Raw genomic sequence first — 26283 nt, 5'->3', positions numbered from 1 at the left:
TGAATTCTGAAACGGAAAGAAAGTGTAGGAGGTAAAAGTAGTTCAGGATACGTTCAGACAGAGTAATTCATTTTTTAATTTGTCCAAACTACCGGTTAGAAATGCCGAATGTTAAAATACACAAAACGCTGAAAACCGAGTTGATTAAATATGCATAAGGCGGAATGCAGTTGAGCTTGGCATAAAATGTAAGGAGGCTCGCGAAACGGTCGATCGTTTCCTTCGTCCGCTTGAGCGAAATGCCGACCTTGTCACGGAAACCCATTTTTTAGAGGGCAAATTCGCGAAAAATTTCTTGTCGTGCAACAAGAAAAGGAAATCACAACTTTATCTCCGCACTAGCGAAACGGTAAGATCATTCGTGAAAGTTTATGATTATCGAAGCAAATTTACATTTGTCTTAAAAAGAAATCAAAGTCCATATATCATAAAAATGTCGTTTTTCGTTAAAAACTTTTTATAACAAGTTACACAAAATGTATGTTTTATTTTCGAGTTCCCTTAAAATATTACATCTTGTCCGAACAACTATCTTTTTAACCATACGATAGTTTCCATCCATTACACCTCATACACTGGAATCCCTGATTTAAAATCAATCTCTGTTTACTCTAGCAAGTGATTCGACGAATTCGAATGCTGTTGAAATTCGTATCTCAGGGGCTAACTTTTTCCATTAGCATTCAGAATTTCTATACATATAAATTTCTATGCATGTCCCATGAGAGTATGATCTCATCTACATGCTTTCTACGTGAGTACAACGCTGTGCCTGCTATACGTAATTCTATGTGTGTCAACTAATACGAAGCATGTTATTCAGCTGGTGTCAACTAATACGAAGCACGTTATTCAGCTGAAAAAGTACAAACTGACCGACGACGGCGAGTGCGCATGCGCCTGCTGGAGTTTTCGCGCCGCGAACATCGTAAAGGCCGGCAGTGAGAGTCGAACTACCACACGTGCCGGTCCTTACGATCGAACAACAATGTTTTGGTGTCGTTGCTCACCTCTTTTGCGTCTTGCTATTTCCGTACAGCATGAGTTATATATATGATCATGTAGCAGACGCCAGTTTACGTGTCACGAAATAATTTTTCTATTGGATGTATGTGTAATGTGCGATCACTCACGCGTTTAAAGCATGGCTATCATGCAATCCTGTTGCTGCTGGCGTTCAGTCAGGAGGGGTAGCTTCGCCTGTGCTATTTATTCCGGAGTAAGTATCGTATTATTATTCCTATCTTATCCTACCCGAAACATTCCCTAGATATCTTTCTTATTGACAAGTTGTCTACATTTTTTCAAGATAATGTTTCTCAAGCAATATGTATTTAGAGGCAAAATATACAATACCATAAACGTGACATATTTTCGTTGAAAACGTAACTACGTTGTCAACTGAGAGAGCAATCGAAATGTAAATATTTGATCGTGAAACAGTAGCATGATAAACGCTGGTACGTACACGCGATAAAAGTACGTGTTTTATTGCCAGTATGTAATACACGGTATTAAAAAAATGTAAACAAGTAAGTACGATATATTGGCGTGCACAGTGAAAAGAGTAAACGTATTTCGAGGATTTATACTCTTATCGCGGCAATAAAATATTTTTTCCTTCACAATAAGGACTCATTACGACAAATGATACATTTACGGTTGCATTAACACACACAATTGATACAATTTATCTGTTGTTGTTGTCTGTTGTTGTAATATACAATTGAAACTCGTCTATCTTTCAAATTTGAACGATGGGGACTACGAAAAAGTATTAATTGCTTGAAATGAAATTCTTAAATGAAAGCATTACATTAAATATAAGTAGCAATTTTTAATTACTTATTTGTTTGTTTCCTCATATTTTCTCATTTAAACGCAATTTTCCTTAAGTAGTCAAAGTAGTGTATAACAAGGATATACGTTTTCAAAAATTCGTACCCATCAAGCATCATTTCATTAAAAATATGCAGTGGTAGCGGAAAAACATTCAATTACAATCTCAGGAAAGGAACCCAGCTTCCTTTCAAAGGAAATAAATAGGTAAAAGTCCAAAGTTTTCTACCGTATGCAAGGGGAAAATTAAATATAATTAAACGAGGAATTATTGTAGTTATGTTTCTAATGTATTTAGGCTAAAATGTAAAAGCTTTGCGCTATATAGTAGTAACAAGAAATTTATTAAACCGTATCAAGCTGCTGCATTAATTGAAAGAAAATGTATAAATGCGCAATGGTAAAACGAGCAAGATTTGTTCCTTTCCTAGCGTTTTCCGCCCTAATAATATACATATATTTTAATCAACAAAAAATTAAAGAAGAGGAAGAAAAATGTTAATAACCAGGACATTTCTGATTCGTTTTATTTTTACTGTCATAAATATAGTACCTAATAACAGAAAAATATATGCATTCGTTAGAATTAATGTATTTTATTGCTTGGACGAATCGTAAATAATTGTAAACAAGTGTACCGTAATAAAGTGTATTGCATGCTTGTAAGCACTTACGCAGAAGATCGTAAAAAGTAGACAGACGCCTATTTCTATTATTGCCTAAACGTTACATGCTCTAGTCACGAATCATCCTCGAAAGAATCAAACATAGAAACACTACCGAACATTTTTCATTCTTACGAAATACATTTAAAACAGTGACCAGTTAATTGCCAATCGCATTGAAATTCTTTAATTAGGTTCGTAAAATTTACAATTGAAATGTTTCAATTCTGTGGAAATAATTAAAAGATTAAAGGTTCTTTCACAGTCTGCAAAACATGACAGAAAATCAATAACGTTCAACGCGAATTTGACTTGAACCAAAATTTTGGAAATTCATTCACTGTAGTTTACGGGCGCGAAGCGTGATTCGAAAGATTGGATTTTGGAAAACTAGGTAAATTATTCGTTGAATTTTCTCGATTGAATATGAATTTTCAATCTTTGTGCAAATAGTGAAAAATTTATTTAATTTTGCGTAATAAAAAATTATAATAATTATTTATTCGAAATTAATTTGCAAACGTTTCGTAGCAGTATACATTACTTTTAATGCCTATCTGAAACATTATCAGTTTAACGCTGACAATGAGTACACAATTTATAACAGGTAAACTTATATATCACACTGTGTACAAAATTAATAGTTCACCATTCTGCTACAGTGACTCGTCTAAGCTTGCAAGGCTCGTGTTCGACGTAGAGTTCACGATAAAAAGCTTTGACATGCATTCAGATTTTACTAACTTCATTTAGATAGACAATGCATCGAGGAACATACCTCCATGATTTCCCTTTATTAAACTCATAAATATCACCGAAATTTCAATAACAATACATCCTTTCAGAATTCGCAACTTTATTTCAAAGAAGATAACTTTATAAATTTTATTTTTTACAAACAACACACGAACACCGAACTCGGTGTTTCGGTATACCTAATTATAGCTTCGAATGGATATAAATATAGTTTCCATCGATCGGATTAAATTAAAGGTATCCTATATCGGGAAGTTTCTCACACATACGACAGGCGTAACTCGGCAACAGAATTAATTGCTTCGAGTGGCTTGAAATAGAATTAACTTCTTGAAATTTCGAACCCATATGTCCCTGTCGGGCTAGTTTTAACACCTTCGACATCATATATTTACGATATTGCCTTCTACGTCAGATAGCTTCAAATATGTACATTTATCGTCAAACTTTCCGATAAAAAAAAATATATGTGTATACGTACCTATATCTGATAAAAATGAATATAATAAATTTATATTTCCCGGGCTACATTTACATTGACCCGTGCAACATAGAAGGACCATACCAGCTACTATTTATTTTCTATTGTGTCGTGATAGGAAATATAGAGGTCGATGTATTCTTAATCACGACATCAAGTAGCGAGGTCGCATACCGAATCGATTTAAATTAAGACATGTGGCGAATAAGTTTAATTGCAAATTTTTCGTTCCTCTGGAAGAGGACGAAAATTCAGTTGCCCTAGTTCGCTGATCAAATTTCGATAGAATCTACGTGGAAAAGTAAACGAAAGATAAATGCTGAATACACACGACTACAATAGAAAAATATTATGGCTTTTCGTGTGATTGTACAAAGTTTTAAAAACACCCAATTAGCAACACATTCCCTGAAGAAAAGATATGATAAAATATAAAAAAAAAATTAAAAGATTTTAAAGGAGAATTAGTAGTTTTATCTAAACGTACGATAATTCCCGGAATAACGAACGAATTAAACTCACGCGACGACTTCGTCGATTTTAAAATGAAATGGAAGATATCGAGTAACGAAATTTAATTTAGACTGGAATTACGGGAAGAGGGTGGAACAGCTGTATCGGCAATATTTGATGCCTCATAAAGACGTGACCAAATCGACTGGATTGCAGCGGAATACCAGGAAAAAGAAGCTCCTTTGAACCTTTATTACTTGACATTTTTTTGTTACGGGGTTGAAGTTTCGAATGGGAAGGAGGGGGAGAGAAAAAGGGAGATAAGAATTAAAAAAGTTTTGATGAAGGAACCCGATGTCCGACGTTGCGTGGATCAGGTTGCAAAGTGCAATTTATTTCAGTTAAGTCAAACTTGTGAGATACACTAACTTCGAATACATTAAGTAATTATGACGTGACACTACGCATAATATTTGTTATTTTCTTGACCAATTCGTATAAACTTATGAAAAGAAAGATGAAATATTTTTAAGGGAAGAGGGAACTTCTCCATAAATCATAAACGCCAGGCAATAAATGTACCTACCTAAGTAAATTAAAATTTGCTTTCGAGCTTCCTTTCACTCTGCTGGTCAAGAATGAAAATTTCTTGAATTAAGAGTTTTTGCAAGAGTTCGTAATAGAATAATTAACTCAAACCGAAGAGCTTCACTTTTAATGAAACATGTACCGTGTCTAGAAAGTTATCTAACTTGATCCAGAATAACTACGGGTAACATTCCATTATAACTTTGATCCACCCCAGACGTTTCTACGTATCATTGTCGAAAATGTCTTCACAAAGATGCAAATTTATCTACTCTGATATTTTTACATGTACTAATCCATTTCTATGAAACGTTTCTGGAACAACAAGAATCACGCGTTACACAAGCGTTAATACCCACCTCAAATACTATTCGAGAGATTTTCTATTATTATTCTAGAGAATTTCATACTGCACGAAGCGTGATCCGACTAGGAGTAAAAGGGATTTTAAGCATAATCTTGAACAAAAAAATTCGCAAATTTCTCTGTGGTGTTCGATTGTTAACGAACAACAAAAGGCTTTTGCATTCGTGATACTTATGGATATTTTAAAAGGCATATAGAGAGTTTAATGTCTGTTTAATTATAAATTGTATCGAGCCTGGGGATTAAAGTATCATCCAAAGTAACGTGCAAAAGGGATTAAAGTATCGAGTAATCAGACGCTTCAACGTATAAACGGCACGATTTAATTGAAACACAGCAAATCGCATGGTCGTTTTAATTCGTACAACAACCGCGAGATCTGACACTTTCCCTGATTGGTAATTTAATATTGTTGCGTTTGTAGAATGATTAAAGTTATGTTAAATTAATTAAGATCGGAATTTAATAGAATCGGAGGCGAGAAATACGAAATTTGGACGATCAGGTATTTTGATTACACGAAGCATTATCAAAAAAACATCCTTTTACTGGTACAAATTAATTTTCTATTCATAGATAGATTATTGTGATAAATTTGAATTGTATCATTTCTAATAATAATATTTCTATCAAAAATAGCGAAGACAATTTTCTTAGAAGAAATATCAACTGCGGAAAGAAAAGAATTCCACCTATCTTCGAGAGAAGCTGTTCCTGCATTTGCGTCATAGCGCAAAATCTCTATTTCCCTATCTCTCGATAGCATTTAACGAAAAGGAAACAAAAATGTTAGGAGAAAATAGAGTAGGATAAAAAAGCAGACTAATATTTCCAGAAAAACAACACGATGTTCTTAAGTTCCGAATTTTAGAAGCAAGTTATTGCATGTGTATAGAAAATAGAGGGAATAAAAAATTCGAACTCTCACGGATACCACTTATATTCGACATCCAATATCGTTATACTTGTATCGTTATAGAAATTCTCTATCAAGTTCCTCTAGCTAAAAAGTCATATCGGTCGGTCCTAGTAGAAAAGCCAACAATTCACCTCTCGTCCTTTCAAATGGGCTATCAGCTCCTCGTAGATCGTCTTTTTTACACCAGCTTCGCTCCCTATTTCCTCTCGAATGACGGGTATAGCTCCAGTTTCGATGGCTTATTGAATTCGATGGGAGGAGCGCGGTTCCATGGATATTGCTTTGATTACAGTTTATTTCGCGATACAAGGAAATATCGTAGAACAGCGTTTCCAGTTGTATTTTTAATAACACAGAGTAAAATAGAAATAAAAATATCTTTGATGAATTGTCGAAAACATTTATATATGAAGTTCTATGTTTTTCGCAGGATATAACATCGGATACAATAGAACAAATATTCTACGCATTCTTGCCCCAATCGATTATTCGTTACGCTACCAAAACGTCAGTACCGTTTTATATTTCTTGTTTCATTTTGACATGAAAATTTTTTGTATGCCCGATTTGTATCGATCGAAACCTGAAAAATGCAAATACCGTCATACGGGATACGAGGATGGAAATACGAATGCGATAATTCATCTCTGCATCAGGGTACGAATAAATGACGTTTCATATGTTTAGCTTTAATGGTGAAATACTGAAAGGGTGCTTTTATCTTTAGTACCATGAATGATAATCTCCCTTCCATTTGCTATTACATACAGAAAGGGGGCAGAAGGTCTTACTAGACTTCGTTGGTTTAACCTTCATTAATTCTGGACCATAGAGTTCGCCCGTTAGTTGATGATGTTTAGTTGCCATTTTATATTATCATCCGCTTATAGTTGAATTAAGCCGAACGTGTTTTGAACGTATCAGAATAAGCGACTCTGTCCGTGTCATTGAAAGCGATCCTTTATGTCACGAACTACGCCAAGTTTTACGTAAGCTCGTAACACGTGTTTTCATTAAACATGGAATTCTACGAGGCGCTTAAAATATATCGTAATATTCTTATGTAATTTTACATGCAATACAGCTGGCATATTTTTAACAAAAGTAAACCACGTATGTAAGGTAAAATTTCTAGAAATTATTATTTCTAAATTAGGACAGAACCTACGTACAGTTAGGTTGTCGAAGTGTGAAGCACGCAACTGTACAAGATCAAAGAAACGCGACCGAACGCTTTCTTTGCACGTTTTTAGACGTTCGCAAACTTGACAACACGTTAGAAGCGTAAAAAATGACAAAATTGGTCCAAGGACAGCGAAACTACCCAACAAGAGACAATGAGAGGGGGAAAGCAATTTCAATAACCTCTGTCACGTTGGATCGATCGTTCGTCCGGAGAACAGAGAAGAGTGACGCGACGCACCCTTCAAGAAGCACGCCTTTTACCACTTACTCATCCTTTTCAGCTGGTTCGTGCCTGTGTACCACGCGTATATACGCGTACCAACGCAAGATTCATAACGCGCGTCAAATCGACCAACGAATGATAAATGTTGACAAATGCGCGAAATACCGAAGTACATTTAGTAAAGTCGTGCTTTTTAAATGAAAGCGACTTTTCTTCCCTCGAGAGCGTAGATATCGAACAAAAGTCATTGGGAATGTTGATCGATGGCTACATTTTTTATCGTGCCCTAAAGACGTTGGATTGCGGCGAAACTTTGTTTACCTGTTGTTTTAATACAACTATAGCGAACACATCGATTTAACGAGGTGAAGTAATGTTTGTATTCTTACTTTCTAAGAGAATTACGTAAGTTCTATCAAAGAACGTGTAAGTTGCGTGTTTATGAGCACGGATTTATGAAATGGACTAATTAAGGCTGAAAATGAGTTTCGAGGTCTGAGATGATTAAACTACAAAATGTAAAAGGGACTTAGAGCCGTGTTATGTAACTTATGTTCGTGTTATTAATGTACGAAATATACGAAATATGTGAGATAAATCAGGCACAATATGGGGACGTAAGATCTTGGGATCATAAAGTTATAAATATTTTGTTCTGTATTATGAAGTGGATACTCGTGAGGGATGCAATCTGAAGAGTTGAAGATTCCAATTTCAAAACAATACCCTGTTTCCATGGAGGAGGTTCGAGCATAAAAAGTAAAGGAACAAAAGTGGATCAATCGACAAGGATCCGATTGCAATCCGACTGAAGTGGATGGAGCAGAAAGAAAGGCAATCCTCGAACAAAACTTACCCCTTTTCGTGGAAAAAATTTCAAATTCAATTTTCGATCAAAACGTAATTAGAGATAGATAATTTTTGAAAAGTTAATGCCAATTGAACGCACTAAATGACGTTTTACGTACCTTTACACGTTACACAGAAATTTCAACGGATTTAGGCTAATTAATTAATGAAGTCAAAGATAAACCACGATTTGATATTTGGCCAGAGACAGAACACGATACCGAACTTTTACTTTGAACGAGTAGGAACTCAAACGAACTGATTCTCGATAGTAAAATAGTAACAGTTTCAAGCACGAAGCGAGTGGAAGTTAAAATGACATCGTATAATTACTTAACGCTGGATAAAAAGAAGATTAAATACTCGATACCGATATTACTACATTAAGTACACAATATCTGTTTCATTTCCGATATTCAATTAGCGCTTCGGTATTCCTGAGGAGCTCGATCCCCAAGTTGTTTCAACCAATGTACCTTTCTCGGTAAACTCGTAATCAGAATAATTCATGACGAATGGTTCGGCCGTTATTTGTTCTGTTTCAGATTTACTTTACCGTATTGGCGCTAACCACGGGTAAAGTGCTCCAGGGGGAGAGTCAATATCTGCGGGGGAATCGTTCGTTACCCGAATCCACCAGCTTCCTAGAACCAGACACCATATCTCCTAGTGAGTATTTGGCTGTAACAACAATGCTCACGGTAGATGCACCGGGAGAGAATTCTCCAATTCTATTCCCGTAATATAAGTCACTAAGTGGTACAACCGAATTCATCACGCGTAATTGCCTGAAATTATTCTCGAGTTGCAAATTGAAAGCAACGAGATCTCACGTTTAACATGATTCTATTCCTTCAGCGACAGTGCGGTTTAACGTGACGCTACTTATATGCTCGTGCTGCGGTGTGATTTGCAGTATCCTGCTGCTCTATGGCCTCTGTAAGGTAAGATGCTCCAAACATAACGCTTTAACACAATCCCATCGCGTTTTGTGCCACAACGTATTGTATGTGTTGTACGTACTGTAACATATTGTAACGTAAATATGCATTTTCACTTTGAATGAAAACTTTTGTCGAGCTCTCGTTCGTTGAAAGATTTGCAGTTAAATTGTAGACAGATGAATTTAGAACGACAGTTGTAAAGCCCTCGTCGTTTAGATTTCTTTACGACAGATATTGTCTGAAATTTCCCGATGCACATCGCGTTCTTTTGAATTAGAGAAGTTCAAAGTTCCTTGTCGGTTTAAATTCGCGGTAAAGCTTAAGTAGAAGTTCGGATTAAAGCCCCGGATAATGTCATTTGCAAAGCACATTTCAAACAGGAAGATTAAGAGTGAAAAATTTATTTCAAAGTAACATATGAACCGTAAAAGAGGTCGTACATTTGCTTTAATTAACTTTTATAAGAAAATAGAAAATAAAAATATATTTCTGGATATTCGATTTAGAACATATTTAATAACAAACTTACATATTAATACTAAACCTCAATGTAGCATTTTACTTCAAATGGAGGAAATTCATATTGAAATATCGACGAGTTTCTTGGGTGGTCACTGGTTGAAGCAAATTAGCATCGCTAGCGACAGTGGTGTATAGGCCATATAGTCGTACAACATTTCGAACATATGTACGCACGTACATGTTTGGTACCAATAGAGAACCCTGCTTTATCAAAGAAGCTCGATGAATACTGTTTCGTATAATTTGAAAATTCCATCGTCCCAAACTTAGACTTGAAATGGAATATAATATCAATTTATTATAATCTCTTAAATATATAATTAATTAGTAAGTTATTCAGAAAAGATTACCAAACAATAAGTAAATACTTTTTTTTTCGTTTATATCATTCTTACAAAATCGATTATTCTTAGATACAAATGACTCTGTTTAATTAAATTTCTAGAATCTACCAGTTTCGTGTTTCTCCAGTATTTCATTCGCCTAATTTTACACTGGAAAGATGTATTTTGCACGCACACCAGTATTAAACCGTAGTATTCATTCCCGTGGCACGTGATTCTTGCGCGAAATGGAAGTTGTTAGCAGGGATAAGATTAACTCCGCATTCAAAAATGTAGAATTGCGCGCGATCCCTCGATCGTTATGTCTAATATCAAAAGAGGATACCGCGATAACGTAAGTGGAAAGAAATCACGGAAATAAAAACGCGACTAAGGGAAAAGTGCGGGATTTCCGATCCTCTTGTATCAGATTTAGTCGCAGATGGAGAAACGCGGGTAGTTGGAAATTGTTTTTCCTAAAATCGATTATAAGAAAGAAAGGGGGAGCCGGGGATTGAATTTAAAGCAGCACCTGTGGAAATAAATCTGAATAATTTTCGATAAATTGAAATTACTTTCGGCACGGACGCTTTACTTCTGTCACCCACTATAAGGTGACGCATTTTGATTTTTAAATTACAACAACTTCGGAAACTAACGTTCGAATTAATTTCAAATTAATTTCACACTATAAATTACACAAATGAGTTTATTAACCAAGGAATTCGTTTCTACATAATCTTCCATTTTCTTTTTTTACTTTTTAAGAAAATGCAAGTCTCAGTGCACTCAGTGTGTAGCTGGGATTTTGTCCTTCAATCGTCTTATCGCCCTCGTATCGATCTTGCTATTAGTTCATCTCAAATGACAGACAAACCCGACCTTCAAGGCAGAGCGATGCAATTTTTATCATCATCTTGGAGAAAGTAGAAGCACGAATCTCCTGATACGAAAGGATCAAGGCAAATCGGAAATGAAGTTCCAGCTTGTCGAATCGAGAAAAATATCGTTTTCAGAAATATCTCTCGATGCCGAAATCCTTTTCTATTTCGTTCCTGCATTTTACACACATTCGTACACGGTTTTTTTTGGTACTCGTATTTAATTTAGGAAGCGACAAATACGAAAAGCAATAATAAGAACAACATATTTTTAAGATTATGGTTATAATTTACGCATTGTCGCCTACAAAATGATAGAAACGTGTCATTTATGAGAAAGAAATACAAAGGACAAGGGTAATTAAAGTGTATAGTTATTTCAAAACATTCGTTATAACAACCCTTGAAATCAGGAAGGGGAAGGACAGAGGAGAGATACTTGACGTAGTATCTAGTCAACGAGGGTACAGAAAATTTACGAGCGAGATAAGACAACATCCCCGGGCTGGCATCAACCAACCGCGAAATTCCTTCCGCAGTTTTGCCCCGCAATTGAATTTTCGTTACCTATCTTTCAAAACAAGACGTCATACAAAATCGAACGTTTCTTCGTTAAATATTCATAGAAATAATTCGATGAAACATCCTTAACATCTTTCACTGATCGTTCACAACGGACAAATAGCTCATTACGTACCTCTTGAACTAATACCTTAATAATTGATTAGATAAGAAACGTCGTATCATAGGTAATAAGTACAATTCAACAAGCTCATTTTGCACGTAATGACCTCTTCATAGATTATCGCAGAAACAAGATCAAATTACTTATACTTTTAAAGCTTTCTTAAATCTTTTTTTTACACGAAGTAAGAGACCATATTTAATTACACTTTCATGCTGAAAAATGGACGTCATTAACGCCTCACAAACTTTGCGGTCTTTGAAAAACTTTTACCAAGCTTGTGAACGATCTATACCTCGGGGATTCTGTCGAAGAAAATATAAGTAGAGAAAAAGCAGGTTACTTTACTTGTACTTTCGAAGGATTTCACGCAGCTCGGTTACTTTGTTGCCACATCAGCGCGCATGAAACTTAGAAACCAATCCGTGGTGAACATTAGCAAGGGATTTACAGAGCAGCGATGAAACGCTTCTGTTAACCCCGGAGAGAGACTAACTTTTCAAAGTGGATTCCGTCGAATCCGTGATACGTTAACGCAATTAAGCTCGGCGAGTTAATCTCGATGTTGCCTCGATGGCGCATCCATCAGTCGTCAGAATCGTACACGTTCACCAAGTGAATGCTCCTTTGAACATGGAAAAACGTCCGTAAACCCGAGTAGAAATATCAATTTTCGTCACGACGCTGATTTATCGACACTTTTCGCATGCAATCGACACGACTATCACTCACGTTGCGAACAGTTCTCTTACGTAAAACACAAGCACAACGTGATCGGTTTGAAGTGCCCCTTCGTTCGTGTCTACACGTCCATCGAGGACAACGATAAAGAGAGGAAAAAGATTCGTCTCCTTGGTAGTATTTCCTTTTACAAGAAATATTTATTGTTCTTCTCTATCATCAATAGAAACTCGCTTTATTTGAATTACAGCGAACTTATAAAATATAAATGAAATCTATATCTTGTTAAAACATTTCTTATCTTTTATTTTCTCTTCCTTTCTCTCTCTCTCTTTCTATGTAATAAATTCAACTTATCTTACTTGGTAGTTTAAAGATCCTGTAATATTTTTGAAGTTCGATACGTCTTACAAACAATTCTCTGCAGTCATTAAGTTAAATGCATGAAAGTTGAAAATAACATCTGGAAATTTGAAACGTGCTTTTTTAATTCTACCTATTTAGAAGTTGAATTTAGAGAAAATAAATTATATTTATATTGCTAAACAAGATTCAATATTGTCTTTGTATACGAAAAAAGAAGTAAATGAATTTAACAGATACCTTATATGGTTCCTATCCGTCGCTTAATTTTCTAATTACTTGGCTGTAATTGAGATATTTATTAAAAAGAGGCTGTTGTTTGCCTTATCGATATCGAGAAAAATTATTGATAGATCCAAATTCGCGATTCCCGACACTAAATTCACAGAGTCGACTTGACATTTCTTCTTCGTATCGATCTACACGTCCATTAATCATTCTGTGGCAGAACTACCGCGTTTATTTCGTGATAGTAACCGGCGATGAATAACCATGGCCACATTTCGCCAAGATCTCGAATTCAGGGTTTCACGGTTTCACCCTCTTCGCTCGGCTATTTGTCATCCGGCATCCATCATTTTTAACACGTTGCGTATCACGATATTTTAGTTGGAATTTCCAAAAACAAGTGTGTACACGTATGAGATACCCACAATCTATTGTGTTCTCTAAAAACACATATTCTACGAAAACATTAATATTTTTGTTTTTTTTTTGCGAGGTCTATCGAAACAACGCACTTTTAGAATTTTTTATATTTTAACATCCTCGCAATGGGTAACACAGTTTTTAGATATAGAATACTCTGAAACAAATTATAGTACGTTTGTTCGTTCCTGTGTGTACGCATGCTACGAAAAAAATGATACGAGCTGACGTGTGTTCTATAACAAAAACTCACATGAGAATACACAGTTTCAATTATAAACCACCGTACTCAAAATATATGTTGTATATTGATATGCAAATCAGTTTTTTTCTCACAAGATATTCGCAGGCTTAAATATGCTGGCAAACGTAACGAAACTTCAAACGAGGTTTAGTCTGTTTGAATCGCATTTCAAAGCAGCCTGGTTTCGGGAATACAGTTGAAGACGGAAAATTGTTTCTCTGTGAGTTTACGTAAGCATAGTGCTGTCTCACGTGCTGCATTTTTACGGGAGTTTATAAAACGAGCCACAAAAGTAGCTCGTTTGGCTTCTAAAACGATACTCAATGTTTCTCAATACTCGAACCTTCTTTGCAAGTCATTGTTTCGTCTAGTACTTATCAACATTTAAGATCTCCTTTGTCTTCGTACGAAATATCAAATTACATTTAATGACAAATCAGACGACAGCATTGCAGCATAATAAATTGAGGAATAGAATGAATTTTCACTTTCCGCTAAAAATTAACCAAAAGATCTAATATTATGAATTTTTATAGCATGATGTAAGTATGCGTCAAAGGATTAATAACGAAGCATAAGAAAATTTACTTAATTTCAGAAAGCTTCGTCCTAAAATATACATCGATTATTTTGTAAAATGAGAAGAAATGACTTAGATAATAGTCGTTTCAAGGCTTTGCAATGGAGTTAAGTCCATAAGCGTAACAGCGGTAAATTATTACGGCCTTGTGCATAATTGCACCGTTTCTTTAGTCTAACGTAACAACTCGCGACTCTAAGAAAAGACGACACAATTGTCTTCCTACTCCATGGAAGAGAAACTTTCCACCCTTTTCCGTCGAGAGCTCGTCTAAACTCTTAACCCTCTGAGTAGACTTTACTTCGACAGTGTTCCTCGTTTTACCTTGGCGAGATGCAACGAGTCGGATCGAATGTTTCCAGAGGACGCCAGATAAACAAGGGGGAAAAAAGATATTAAAGTTAAAGAGGGACTATGAAACTACTCCCTCGAAACCAGCCTTCTTCTTTTCCATTCATCTGTGTTCACTTTTGATCGACGTCTTTTAGGATCAACGTGTCTTTCTCATACCCTGGATCATCGTCATCGTCACGATTTGTTTTATCGATGTGGGGCATTCCCTGTACCTGTTCATCGCTGCGGTAAGTACAATTTTCTTTAGATATACTAAGAAAATAACTTTAGATGGTTTTATATTAGAATAAAATATGTATAAAAAATATCGGAATTTCTAAAAATACTCGATATATTACGTACATTTACAAAATAAATAGCCTGAAAAAACTCATTACGTGTTTCATATAAAAGAAATGGATCTAGCAGTGAAAGTCATGACGAAATTTCTATAATATTTTCGTTTGGTCCATCTACGATATTTTTTCCTCTTTTCGTGAGAACAAACCATATGATTTCTGGTTTTCGTGGAAAGAGAATACGCCTGTGATAATTGCGGGCTTGCGTCAGTCGGTGAGAACATCTATCCAAAAGAATGATACGTCGATGTTTCTTTCGCCGAACAAAACACAAACCACGGGAGGTCTCTCACGGGAGGCAGCACGATTGGGAATAAAAACTAAAAATGTAATTTCAAAAGAGATCATATTTCGAAGGCACGGGTAAGCATTCTCGCGCTTCGCTAACCCGCAATTTGCCGATGCGATTCTTCGCAGAAGCTTTCGATTACGAATTCTTCGACCCAGTTTCGGAAGCTTCATTTTTAGGTTCACGCTTTTAAGTTACGACCTCTGGGTAATGAGACCTTCTTCAAACATTGGAACGTTGAATATGAAAAAAGCGCTCTTTCATTCGGAGAAAAAAGGTTCGTTCTATCCAGTCGCTTCATTGGAACAAGAAATTTTGGACCGAGCCCAAGCGAACTCGCATTACATCATAGAATCTCGACTCTGGCATGTTTTTTAACAACCAAGTTGAACTTTCGAAGAATCGGTTCAACTACTCTCTAATCTGTCCCCAACAAGCCCGATATCCGAATCGATCGATAAAATCATGGTCCGTACGTCTCTGGGAAACTTTGTTCGTTTTTTACTCAAAGTTCTTTACTCGCCCATAAGAAACTTTCGCCTATTTTTAAAATTGTATCCCTCGACAGCTTACAACTTTTATACAGCGAGTTTCGAACGGGCACACAAGTGAAGACATTTAATGCCATTCGTGGATTATATCGAGCACTTCCTCATACGGCACACAGCCACGCAATTACCGTTGTCCGGCGCTTTTTGTCTCGAAGAATTCGTAGTATGACATAAGAAAGGAACATGAACTGTTTACCGGGCAGCAATCCAAACTCTCTTTCAGACTTTTCTCCTTTACTCTTCCTCTGTCGCTCTTTCGTCGTTTCATGGGCACGTTTCCCACAGCTGCGACGTTTTTCTCCGCAGTCGGTGCTAAAGGGGTTAGACTGTCGTTCAACCGTGTGATTCGAGAGCGTCGAGTGCTTTTGTCTCGTGATTTTCATGTATTTCAGGCACCAACTTATTGCGCATTCGCGCATCTGCCCCATTTTGATGTCTTTAAAGAGAAAACCTACTTTGCGTCTTCTGGTTCGTAACGCTGTAACGTACGACAAATAACTTACCTATGCATTCGTACGTTTGAAAGCTTTCAAAATACTTCCTCGGGAAATGCAGATGTTCTGGATCAACGAGTTTGAAAGGTTACAACACATTTAAACGAACAAGACTATTTAAAACTTGTTTAGTCGTGGTATTTCAACGTTAGTAGCGAAACTAATTATTCTGTATGTTTGTAGTGTGTTAAAGAACTCGAACGAATTTATTTTAAATTCACGAATGCAAAATGTTTTGACGTCGTTAAAGAGTCTATCTATTCAACAGTCGTGCTGTCATGATGTTTTGATACTTACACGTAAATAGCCAACGTGTTTTGCATTTATATATCCACTCCACAGTAATACTGATCTAGATTCATGAAATCAAAACATTTGGACGCTTTTAATGAATCGGATGTGCCTTCTTTGCACAGGTGAATCTTTTTACATATAGTTCTGGTAATTTGATAATTTTAATTCACCAATTATTTTTTTCTTTTTTATTTTGAAAGCGCAAACATTTGAAATAAATTGGCCCAGTCGAAATATCATGGTGATTATCTAAGATATGCACTGAAACACTAGCATGAAACTACTAATAAACTATATATGAAACACTTTCGACATGGGGATACGAGAGATTTCGAAGTACTTCGACCGCGCAATTAGTGCGTCGAAAAGTTTTGTTGATTTAATCATCGGGACTGGAATTTTGTTGAACGAAAACGACGCTTCACGAGTTTGAGCTGACAAGTTCTAAAAGTGCCAAATGCTGATTAAAATGTCAATCGAGATGACTGTTTATCGTGATCTTTGGAAACTGAAGCCGACCCTTCGCAAATTACGTTAGTTGAAAGTAATTAATTTAGCGAATCGAATTTTACCGTTTAGGATAGAAAAACGTTCACAAACAGAATTTCGATCATAATTGAATTTCCACGAAGTTAATATCAGGCATACTGTGGTATTGTAATTGCGTTAACCACGGTATCTTATCTTATCTACTTAATTGAGATTTCTGTAGCCACCTGTGTGTGATGAAGATCAATTCTTGGTTAAATCGTATTATATCACTTCGTGTATACAATGGAATGTGATAACATCATTGACCTATTCAAATCGGATCAATAAGCAACAGCCGAATAATAGGTATAATTCCTTTCGTGACCAAGTTAATAGACACAGAAGTTGACGTCGAAATAATGACAAATACCAAGATAAACAAAATTCTAAGAACAAGTTAAAAAGTACCTACTGTTATTGCGGGGAGATCTCAATTTTTCAGTGAAATGGTTCTCATATGTCGCTCTGTTTGGAAGGAGAAATACAAGAATGGTAGAACAGTGAAGCAAAATATATCCTAAAAGCACACGAATTACAAATGCATGAAAATGTGCGAAACGGATAAATATGCAACGATATAAACGAGAATATAAGAGTATAGTCATGTAAACGATAATACACAGGGGAAAATGCACGTGACTGGAGTCGCATGCCAAGTGTATTCCGTGCACCAGGCGGCCAGATGCAAAAGTTCATTCTGAAATAACAGCGCATCTGACGGTATTGCACGCTGCGCCGGTACGCGCAATCTTCATTAACGTTCTTACTGTTTGCGCGTCGAGTTTTTTTCTCGTAAAGCAAAAACAACGGCGACAAAGTATTCTTCATTCTTTTCCTCTTTCTTCCTTTCATGTACGAATATCAAATTATCATATCATTATTAAGTCAAGAAGTCGGGCATTTTTTTACTCGTAAACGCGTTCCCCGTTTTAATGGCCTTTTCCCTATCGGAAACGTTAACGAGAACCGGTAACATCGATGCAAGATATCGCTCGTAATTACACGAACTACTATGAACTGATGCACTCGTCCTCTAAGTTAACGATACATTTCGTGGCTCTGTTACGATGCAGCTACATAAAACAAAGCGAAATCTGTTCGCGAAGTTTCTTTGGTGGTCAAAGTTTGTCAATTAGAACGTGTACATTTTTCTGTTAAAATGTATACATTTTTTATTTTCTTGATATGCGGAATCGGTTAATTATAAATAATCTAACATGTAATCGAACAATATTACGAGTTTAATATAATTACAATCGGATTATCACTAATTAAACAGTAATTATCTAATTAAACAAATAGCCATACCAGAAACTCAAATATTCGGACATTAGCGTTTAAAAAGTCGTAACTGAGTAGCGTTGTCTAACGCAAAACGTTTTCATTCTATCTTCGACCGAAAACACGTGTCGATTTTGTTTCTTTCTTATTGTATTGCTTTTGCACCGATTTATCCGAGCGCAATAAAATTTCCAGTGAACTATCAAGGATCGACAGAGATATTTCCGATTTTCTTCGCATCATGACCGATTTGCGGAATCTGTGAGCGAATTCCCCGATTGTTCCAATAAACAATTCGAATCGAAATTGATCAATGTTATTATATTCAGCGGTGCTGTTATCCTATTCATAATGAAGAAAAATCAAGAGTCTTATTTGTTTTATAGTACCTACAACGTCAGAATTTTAAAATATGTCTTTTCTACATAATATGATTCCTTGTTAAAAAGTCAGACAGCACAGCATGCAAACAACGTTCAATGTAAATTTACTCCTCATGAAAGGCTTTTGTATTAACTACCACGTACTCGCCGCAGGGAATCGAATAGCATTTTACAGCCGGTCTACGCTCAATACATAAACTCGATGCGAATAATAGCAAACATCAACCTTTTACTGCCTCCCTGTAATCGATTTCAGGAATTGCAACGATTCCTCAATTGTTCGACAAAATCTGTGTTATTACAGTAACTATAAACATAAACAGGAACTACGATGATGGTTAGGAAGAATTGTAGAAGAAAAAATAATATACTATGAAGTGTTATATTACATTAATTATATTACATTCACAAGATGTTCGTCGAATCGAGTAATTTAATTTTATCCCGATCTTGTTTCAGTCCACTTTTGACCCGACGAAAGTGATGTTATACACATTGAACTTCTTCCTTCTCTGCCTGAACGTGAGTATATATACATTTCAGGAATCAATTTGTATAAAAAATAATCACATTCCAGAGATATTCCAATTTTTTCTTTAATTAAAATCATTCATCTATAAAACATGTATGCTTTTAATTAATTTCTAAAATACGCTTTCTTCCATATAATGCAACTTTATTGAAGCACAACAGCATAATGTACCATCGATACGCCTCACTTGCATCGACTTTTGTTTTTCGTTCCTGACCTTGATTTTTATTTTCAATTATAAAACATAGGTAGAAAGAATGTGTTACGTTATCAGATGACCAGGCGCCGGCTTATGGGCTATATCCCACGTATCCTTTACTTCAGATATATTCCGTGTTGTGCGTGATCTCCCAGTATCAAGAATATATGGCCGGTCGAGGCACCATCGCGGATGACTACGAATACAGGGTCAGTATTCTGAGAGTCTCTCAACGGAAAGAGGAACGGAATAAGGGACGAAAAGTTAAGTGTACTAACTGTATTGTCGAATAGTTAGCGTATTGTTGTCGACGAAACTAATCGTGAAAATTATGGATAGGTTCGAGAGTAACGTCTGATAAAACATTGAAGTTTATTATTTAGTCAACATATGATATATGAATTTCATATACGAACCCCAAGACAATTTTTTCTTGTCCCGAGAAATCGGGTACTATTATTAAACTATATTATTAGATTGCGGTGATAAATATATTTCAGAACGACATTTAAATAACGAGTGTCTGTCCACAAAATTATTGTTCCCATTATGTTTGTAGTGAAAGTTATAAAGAACAACGAGCAAGAACTTCTTCGAAGGAAATCCAATTATGTCTCACCATTCCGGAAATTCTGCTATTCTAAAAAAATTAGTACTCCAAGGCTGTGAAAAGGTCTCGAAAGCATCGATATCGGGCAATCTTATTATCCAAATAGAAACTTTCTTGTTGCTTAATCTGAATTCTTATCCATCATCGTCGTTTCCTTTTTCATGCTATTCACATGGTTTCTTCAAATGCTTACGCATTCCACTAATTCACAATAAAGTCGTACACGGTAAAAATAAAAATAAAGAACCATAATGTATAATGCAAAAAAAAGAAGATTATTGCGAAATATTTTATCGCATGACGTGTTATTAACACAGATAAGTCGCACGATCAATATTTTATTACTCCATAGAAGAACGATAATAGTACGCAACAATCCGAAGCAATCATAAACAATTGCGCTTGATATTAAATAATTGAAGACTGTGAGCAGTATGGCATATTGGCTTCTTCGAATTAAAATTATTTATCACGATAATATGAAGGGGTACTTATATGCAATAGATCACACACCGAAGCAAAGAGGCTAACCTGATGGTATCTTCCGACATTGATTAATGTAGATTGTGTTATTGATGACGTTATACATGCACGTCGGTGTACAGATCGAGCTCGTATTATTAGCTCTCTTCGAACAGTGTTTGACGTCGCGACATCCCTCGTAGCGAAGGTTGCTCGAATAAGCGTCATTCAGAATGACTGACATCCGGAAAATTCAGGGTAGCACCAATCTCGTCTCTGATATACGTTCGTCCACTCGATAAAATACTATGTAATAAAACGTTTCCTTAAAAATATCCCAATACGAATCGCGACAATCAAGATTAATTCAAACACCATAAAACAAAAAGTTCGTTCGCAACCTTCGTACTAGCACGAACCAGATTATCTCGGACGATCTTCAATTTCGATTAAACTCCTCTCGCGCCAGCTCTCGTACACGAAACTCAGTTATCTTGCACTCACGCTGCAGTTTCAAAGAAAAACTGAAAAAACTCCGTTTACTCGTTATCTTTCGAAAAGAAGTCGATTGCATCGAAATTCAATTATAAAATGGGTCTTATGAAGTGACCTTTGAAGGTTCCAGCAGTGAGGTATGCCATTCAGCCGCCGACTACGACTGCAACGTCTTGTTTGAGTTCTCGAAGGGCGCCGACCAACAATGAAACCAAAGCGACTGCAACACCGACGCAGAGTCCTACGACCGGTCAGAACACTCTCTCCTTGGAAAAAAGTCCTGTCACGGCACGACCATCCAGGAAACACGTCCAGTTCCCTGACACGGCTCCCGACAGCCAGAATGGAAAATCCGGTAAGTGCACGCCCGCTTTCTACATGCATATGCACACCTCCATTCCATTCTGCATTTCTATTCTGTATTCAAAGAAACAGATTAACTTAACTTCATTTTTTCTGAAATTAAATCATGTAAAATTTAACAACTCAAACTAGAATGCTAGAATAAGATTTCAGTGACATTTACAAGCCTGATAGATGAGACAAATTAACTTCAGAAGCAAGCAATATGAAATTTCCAATTTATTGTATTATCAAACGTTCAAACGGATAATTATATCGTCGACCTAGTTTATAGCTTTGCTCCATCTTAAATTGATCGTAGAGAAGAGCGGTTGTTTCAGTTGAAGGCTAGGACACACAGAGTTTGAGTTGTTACTTACGAAGTGTAGTGGTGAAGAGTAGTGGTGAATAAATTATAGGGATCACTTGTACGTGCGAGTTAACATTGATGGAATTCACTTTGTCGCTTATTCAAACAAGATTCTAGGAAAATATGTTTTTGATCTTTTTCATTAATTAGATTCGTCTCTATGTAACATGTGCTTCTATACTTTCTCTTTATGTCGCAACTATCACTTACCTTGATCTGTGCTTTCCTGTCGCCATGCTAAACGAATCAACGACAATTTCGAAACATCACATTCTCACTATGCATGTATGTCTACGTATATATGTTCCAGAAGTTCCAATCACGATGTTGGTACTTCAAATGGAAGCAGAGAACGAACACGCGACATCGTCGACCTCGTTGAAGCTCGAGGAAGCCACGATCGATCAGGTTCTTCTGTCTCAGAAAAATAGCTATAGTCAACACACCTGAAGTTTAGACTCTGCTTGTACCATCGACGTGAAAGCTAACAACAAAATTTTCTTGCCATTTACTGCCGGTTCTCTTAGCTCTCTGAGAAATTCATGCGGCTTACGAATGGTTTCACACCACCAATGAATAATTTATCCTCGTAAAAGACATCCTCGAGTACAAGCTAAGCTGTGAGACAAGAAACCGACGGTTGAACACCATCGCTATGCTAGTTCACTCAACGCGATTGTCTATTCTTTATATCAGCATTTTGATCGATTGCCACCTCTGCTCTGTCGGTTATTTTCAACTGATAGTACCCGCATATCGGACTCTTTGGTTTTCTTGCGATATATTTACTAAATTTGCGATAGTATTACATTTCGTGCTATATTATCGTTAGAAGTCAATTAAAATTGTCACAAGAGAAGCGTCATCTCGCGAAATATACTCCACTGTCATACGAAGAAATTTAAAACGTTCGCGCAAAATTAATGTCTTAATTTCATTTATTGCGCTAGGTACGCCATACGCGCTAGGTTCTTTGGGTTATCGCGGAAGCCGTAAAGTGTACAGGTGCAGAATCAGAGGCGATAGAGTTGAATGTAAGGACAAACGTTTGCGCAACTGTCGATCAATATTGACGCCATTCTGTGACGATTCTGTTGTCACGATAACGAACTTTGATCTTCCAATTGAAGATTAGCGCTTCAAACAATACTCCAACTACTTCAGAAATCGATCAGCTTAATCCAATGTCCGATACTGTTTCGAAATGAACGAACATCCCTGTGTCTTTAACAGAATGTACATTAAACGCGAGTAAAATTGTGCAATCAAGCTGACCAATCGTATTTTTGTATTATACATTTTTAGACAAATTTGTATTTTCGGGCGGAAAGAGAACATTCTTTCTCGTTTACAATGCAATTTTTGGAAAATTATTTATTTCGTATCGATTCGACTACACCATTGTCGAGTTACAATGCTTGTTCCCTAGTTTCTATTACGGATTACGCTGCTCGAAATTCACCCGCTGCGAAGTAAAGTATGTACGATTCCAAATTTCGATATGAACTCGGCGATTTCCAGACTGTTCGTATCCTTAAATGTACATATTACTGTAAATTACAATATGTGTCGCAGTACCTGTTTACATAGGTTCCAAAATGGACTTTTAAGAGGTTGTTCTAACATTTTCAATAAATAATTTATGTGGTTTTTTAATAGATGCTATTTTTATTTTTCGATGACATCTTCTCATAATTAATCGTGAAATTTCAAGCTTCTTGACTCATTACACCTTTCAACCAAAATAATGGCCTGATTAATCACTTTTTCATTCCCTCGATAAAATTCTTCCTAATTTGCAATAACGATTCTCTTTTCGTTTCCGGAAAGTAAAACACTAGAAAGAAGATACTGAACGTGTTCAGACCGGAAATAAACCAAAAGATAAGGGAATATGCGTTGTGTTCGAACATGATCTCACTCCAGACACGCAACGCGATAAACGACCATACGAAATTTATGCAAAAACAGAAGCTGATACACGTTGCTTTCGCGTAGATTGGAAATATTTCGTTTACAACAACGAAAGGTACACTGGCCAATCCTAAAGAGCAGCTTATCGTGTAAAATAATACTGCTACGAAGGACAACAGCCGAAGATTCGTGGTATCTACGGCGTTCTCTTGCATGCAGAAGTAGACAGCCAAAAGGAAACTGCAACTAGAAACGCCTATGGTGGATATAACCATTAGAGGTCGTCTTCCTAAACGATCCACCAAGCTAATGCACATAAGATACGAGATCAGATACACCGTTGCTAAGACGATGCTGGTGTAGACCCCCTGCAGTTGAACGTCGTGGATCTTCTCGAAGATCGTTTGGGCGTAACTGATAAGAATAATCGAACTTGAGAACGCTTGCACCGTCATTACACCTGCGCCGATTAAGATCGCAGCTTTTCCTCCTAAAAAGTTGAATACTTAATACGTTGTAAGCTATGAAATTGGCGACAAGGTTCGTTTTATGTTCGATACTACGGAAATTTATAAATTTTTGAATTTGACAAGGATTTTTTCGAAGATTTTATTTACCTGACTCAGAAATTAAGTGTAAGATAGAAGACAATATCCCATTGCATCGAGGATTGGATTCGACCGCTCTAATAATAGAATCCATTTCCTCGGCAACGTCACCCGAACCGCGCAAGAATATCAAAGAATCCATGGCAGCTGCGAATTTTTTTCGGCGCAGCAAATAATAAGGAGTTTCAGGGCACCAAATGAATATCAGGAATTGCAGCATTGCCAATGATATTGCCACGTAAGAATATTGGTACACGGTGCTAAATGAGCCGACTACACAGCCCAAAAGATTACTGCAATAATGCATTAATACGAAGCAACTGCACAAGGCACCGCGAATGTGTGCAGGAGAGGTCTCTGTCACGAATATTGTGCCACTCGTGAAAATTATGCCACTCACAATCCCGCCTATGAAACTGGCCACGTACAGATTCTAAAAATAGGAAAAATCACGTTTGAAAAATATCACAAGTTCATTATGCTTTTAAAATGTGTTACAAAAATTCGATAGTGATTATTTGATAAATAAACATTCTGAAAGTTCAGATTTCATATTTACCAGAATCGATGGATTCCATATTCTTAATAACCAACTTAAGCAAGTTGGAATAACAGTAAGCAATATCGAAATTTTTCTGCCTAGAAAGTCAACTATGAATATCGAAAGAAAGCAACCGAACGCTGTTCCAAGTTTTAATGAAGATACTATCCAGGAGGCTTCGTCGATAGCGATTTCGAAAGGAAAGTCGTTGACTGAGGATTTTGTTATCATCGGTGACGTCCATTCCAAAAACAGGTCCGCATTTAATTGGGCCAAACACACTGTCTTAATGCAACAATTATCGATATCATAATTTGTAAATTAATAATTCACTTACATACAAAATAGATAATACTATTTATAGAATTTCCCTTACCTACGAAAGTTATCAAATAAATTCTTGCATTCGACATGTTCGCAACTGCTACGTGATACACTGTTCGCTAGGAAAATTTAGGTTTCACGACGGATATACCTAATTACATCGATAAGAGTTTTCTATTAGTCTTTCCTTCGTAACTATTTCGAAGGTGAACAAGCCGCGATAACGATTGTTCCAGCAAGGTGTTTTAATTATCATGATTCCACGTAAGCGTGCTTCGAAAGCAACTACAATAGATGGAAGTGTGTGCATAAAATAAGTGATGCTTATTTTACGAGATATATTAGATACGTAAATAACATCCGTGCGGAAATTCTAAACAGTTTCCATTTCATATCTATAGTACAATCATCTTGTACATGCACAAGCAATAACCATCATATGTACCGGTATGTATTCGCAATCTACAACACAGATAACGAAATTAACTACTTGAATGTTAATTAATGTGCGGCACGGGTAACCAAACGTTGAACATTAATCTCATTACATTTATTTAGTTTATTGTTAATTTTTTCATGGAGTTTTATGAAACAACGTATGTATCTTCCTGCATTACTTGGTGTTCCTCTTTTTGTGAATAAACAGAAAACTCTGTCAAAATAAACATTTGTTATCAAACAGAAAATTACTTCCATGCATGTATAATAACTACGATGTTTATCAATATATAAAGTAATTTATTTATAAATAATCAAATATTTTCATGAAATCACGGTGTAACAGTTGGTTGTAGATTACATAATTACACGTGAGATACGTATTACGTCTGACCATTGTCCGAGATCACTATCAGTAGTAATGGTTTATATACGCTAAGCCTCAGTAGTAACAAGCTGTATGGATCAGACTGCAATTTATGCAATCTAATAACCTAGCTAGGTTGCAAGATGTACGTGATAAAGTCAGGCATTAAATTATATTTGTGTATCAATTATTCAATTCGTTTAATTATCAAATAAAGATCAAGTATGAATATTGGAAATATTTCTTTTTAATGAACTGTACGTAATCTTCAATCCATTATGTTCAGTGAACGATGTTCGCGAAACTTTTAATAGACTTTATTAAGGTTAGAAACTAAAGAGAAGCGGAAGTTGCTTATATGATGAAATTTA

At 36.1% G+C, this 26283-nt stretch overlaps 2 protein-coding genes across 5 annotated transcripts; one reads left to right on the top strand and one right to left on the bottom strand.

The window, feature by feature from the left end:
- The first annotated feature begins 946 nt into the window (after positions 1 to 946).
- Positions 947 to 23376, top strand: LOC117204481. Of its 4 annotated transcripts, none has more exons than XM_033441918.1 (8): positions 947 to 1219; positions 8870 to 8993; positions 9183 to 9268; positions 14684 to 14776; positions 19170 to 19232; positions 19567 to 19650; positions 21132 to 21363; positions 22031 to 23376. In XM_033441918.1, the coding sequence occupies exons 1-8, from the start codon at positions 1145 to 1147 to the stop codon at positions 22168 to 22170; spliced, it is 897 nt and encodes a 298-aa protein (XP_033297809.1). In that variant the 5' UTR covers positions 947 to 1144; the 3' UTR covers positions 22171 to 23376. The 4 variants fall into 4 exon arrangements, with proteins under 4 accessions (XP_033297809.1, XP_033297808.1, XP_033297810.1 ...); XM_033441917.1 differs by having other exon boundaries at positions 19567 to 19704; XM_033441919.1 differs by lacking the exon at positions 14684 to 14776 and having other exon boundaries at positions 19567 to 19704.
- On the bottom strand, positions 23077 to 25276 carry LOC117204478 (facilitated trehalose transporter Tret1-like). Its single transcript, XM_033441914.1, has 4 exons — positions 25160 to 25276; positions 24802 to 25064; positions 24252 to 24675; positions 23077 to 24124 (listed from the first exon to the last, which is right to left on the bottom strand). Exons 1-4 carry the CDS (start codon positions 25194 to 25196, stop codon positions 23481 to 23483), a joined length of 1368 nt encoding a protein of 455 aa, XP_033297805.1. The 5' UTR covers positions 25197 to 25276; the 3' UTR covers positions 23077 to 23480.
- Positions 25277 to 26283: the final 1007 nt, after the last annotated feature.

This window comes from Bombus bifarius, unplaced genomic scaffold (genome assembly GCF_011952205.1).
Source record: "Bombus bifarius isolate JDL3187 unplaced genomic scaffold, Bbif_JDL3187 scf7180000007978, whole genome shotgun sequence".
NCBI lineage: Eukaryota > Metazoa > Arthropoda > Insecta > Hymenoptera > Apidae > Bombus > Bombus bifarius.
Note: the sequence above shows the minus strand (reverse complement) of the source record. Positions and strands in the feature narration are given on the sequence as shown.

Excerpts from the sequence above, each read along its gene's own strand:
- LOC117204478 (XM_033441914.1), bottom strand. The coding sequence starts at position 25,196 with ATGTCGAATGCAAGAATTTATTTGATAACTTTCGTAG. Across the intron at positions 24,676-24,801 it reads TATGGAATCCATCGATTCTG|AATCTGTACGTGGCCAGTTT; the intron begins GTAAATATGAAA and ends TCCTATTTTTAG. Across the intron at positions 24,125-24,251 it reads ACACTTAATTTCTGAGTCAG|GAGGAAAAGCTGCGATCTTA; the intron begins GTAAATAAAATC and ends TCAACTTTTTAG.
- LOC117204481 (XM_033441917.1), top strand. The coding sequence starts at position 1,145 with ATGGCTATCATGCAATCCTGTTGCTGCTGGCGTTCAGTCAGGAGGGGT. Across the intron at positions 9,269-14,683 it reads TGCTCTATGGCCTCTGTAAG|GATCAACGTGTCTTTCTCAT; the intron begins GTAAGATGCTCC and ends GACGTCTTTTAG. Across the intron at positions 19,705-21,131 it reads AACGGAATAAGGGACGAAAA|GTTCCAGCAGTGAGGTATGC; the intron begins GTTAAGTGTACT and ends TGACCTTTGAAG.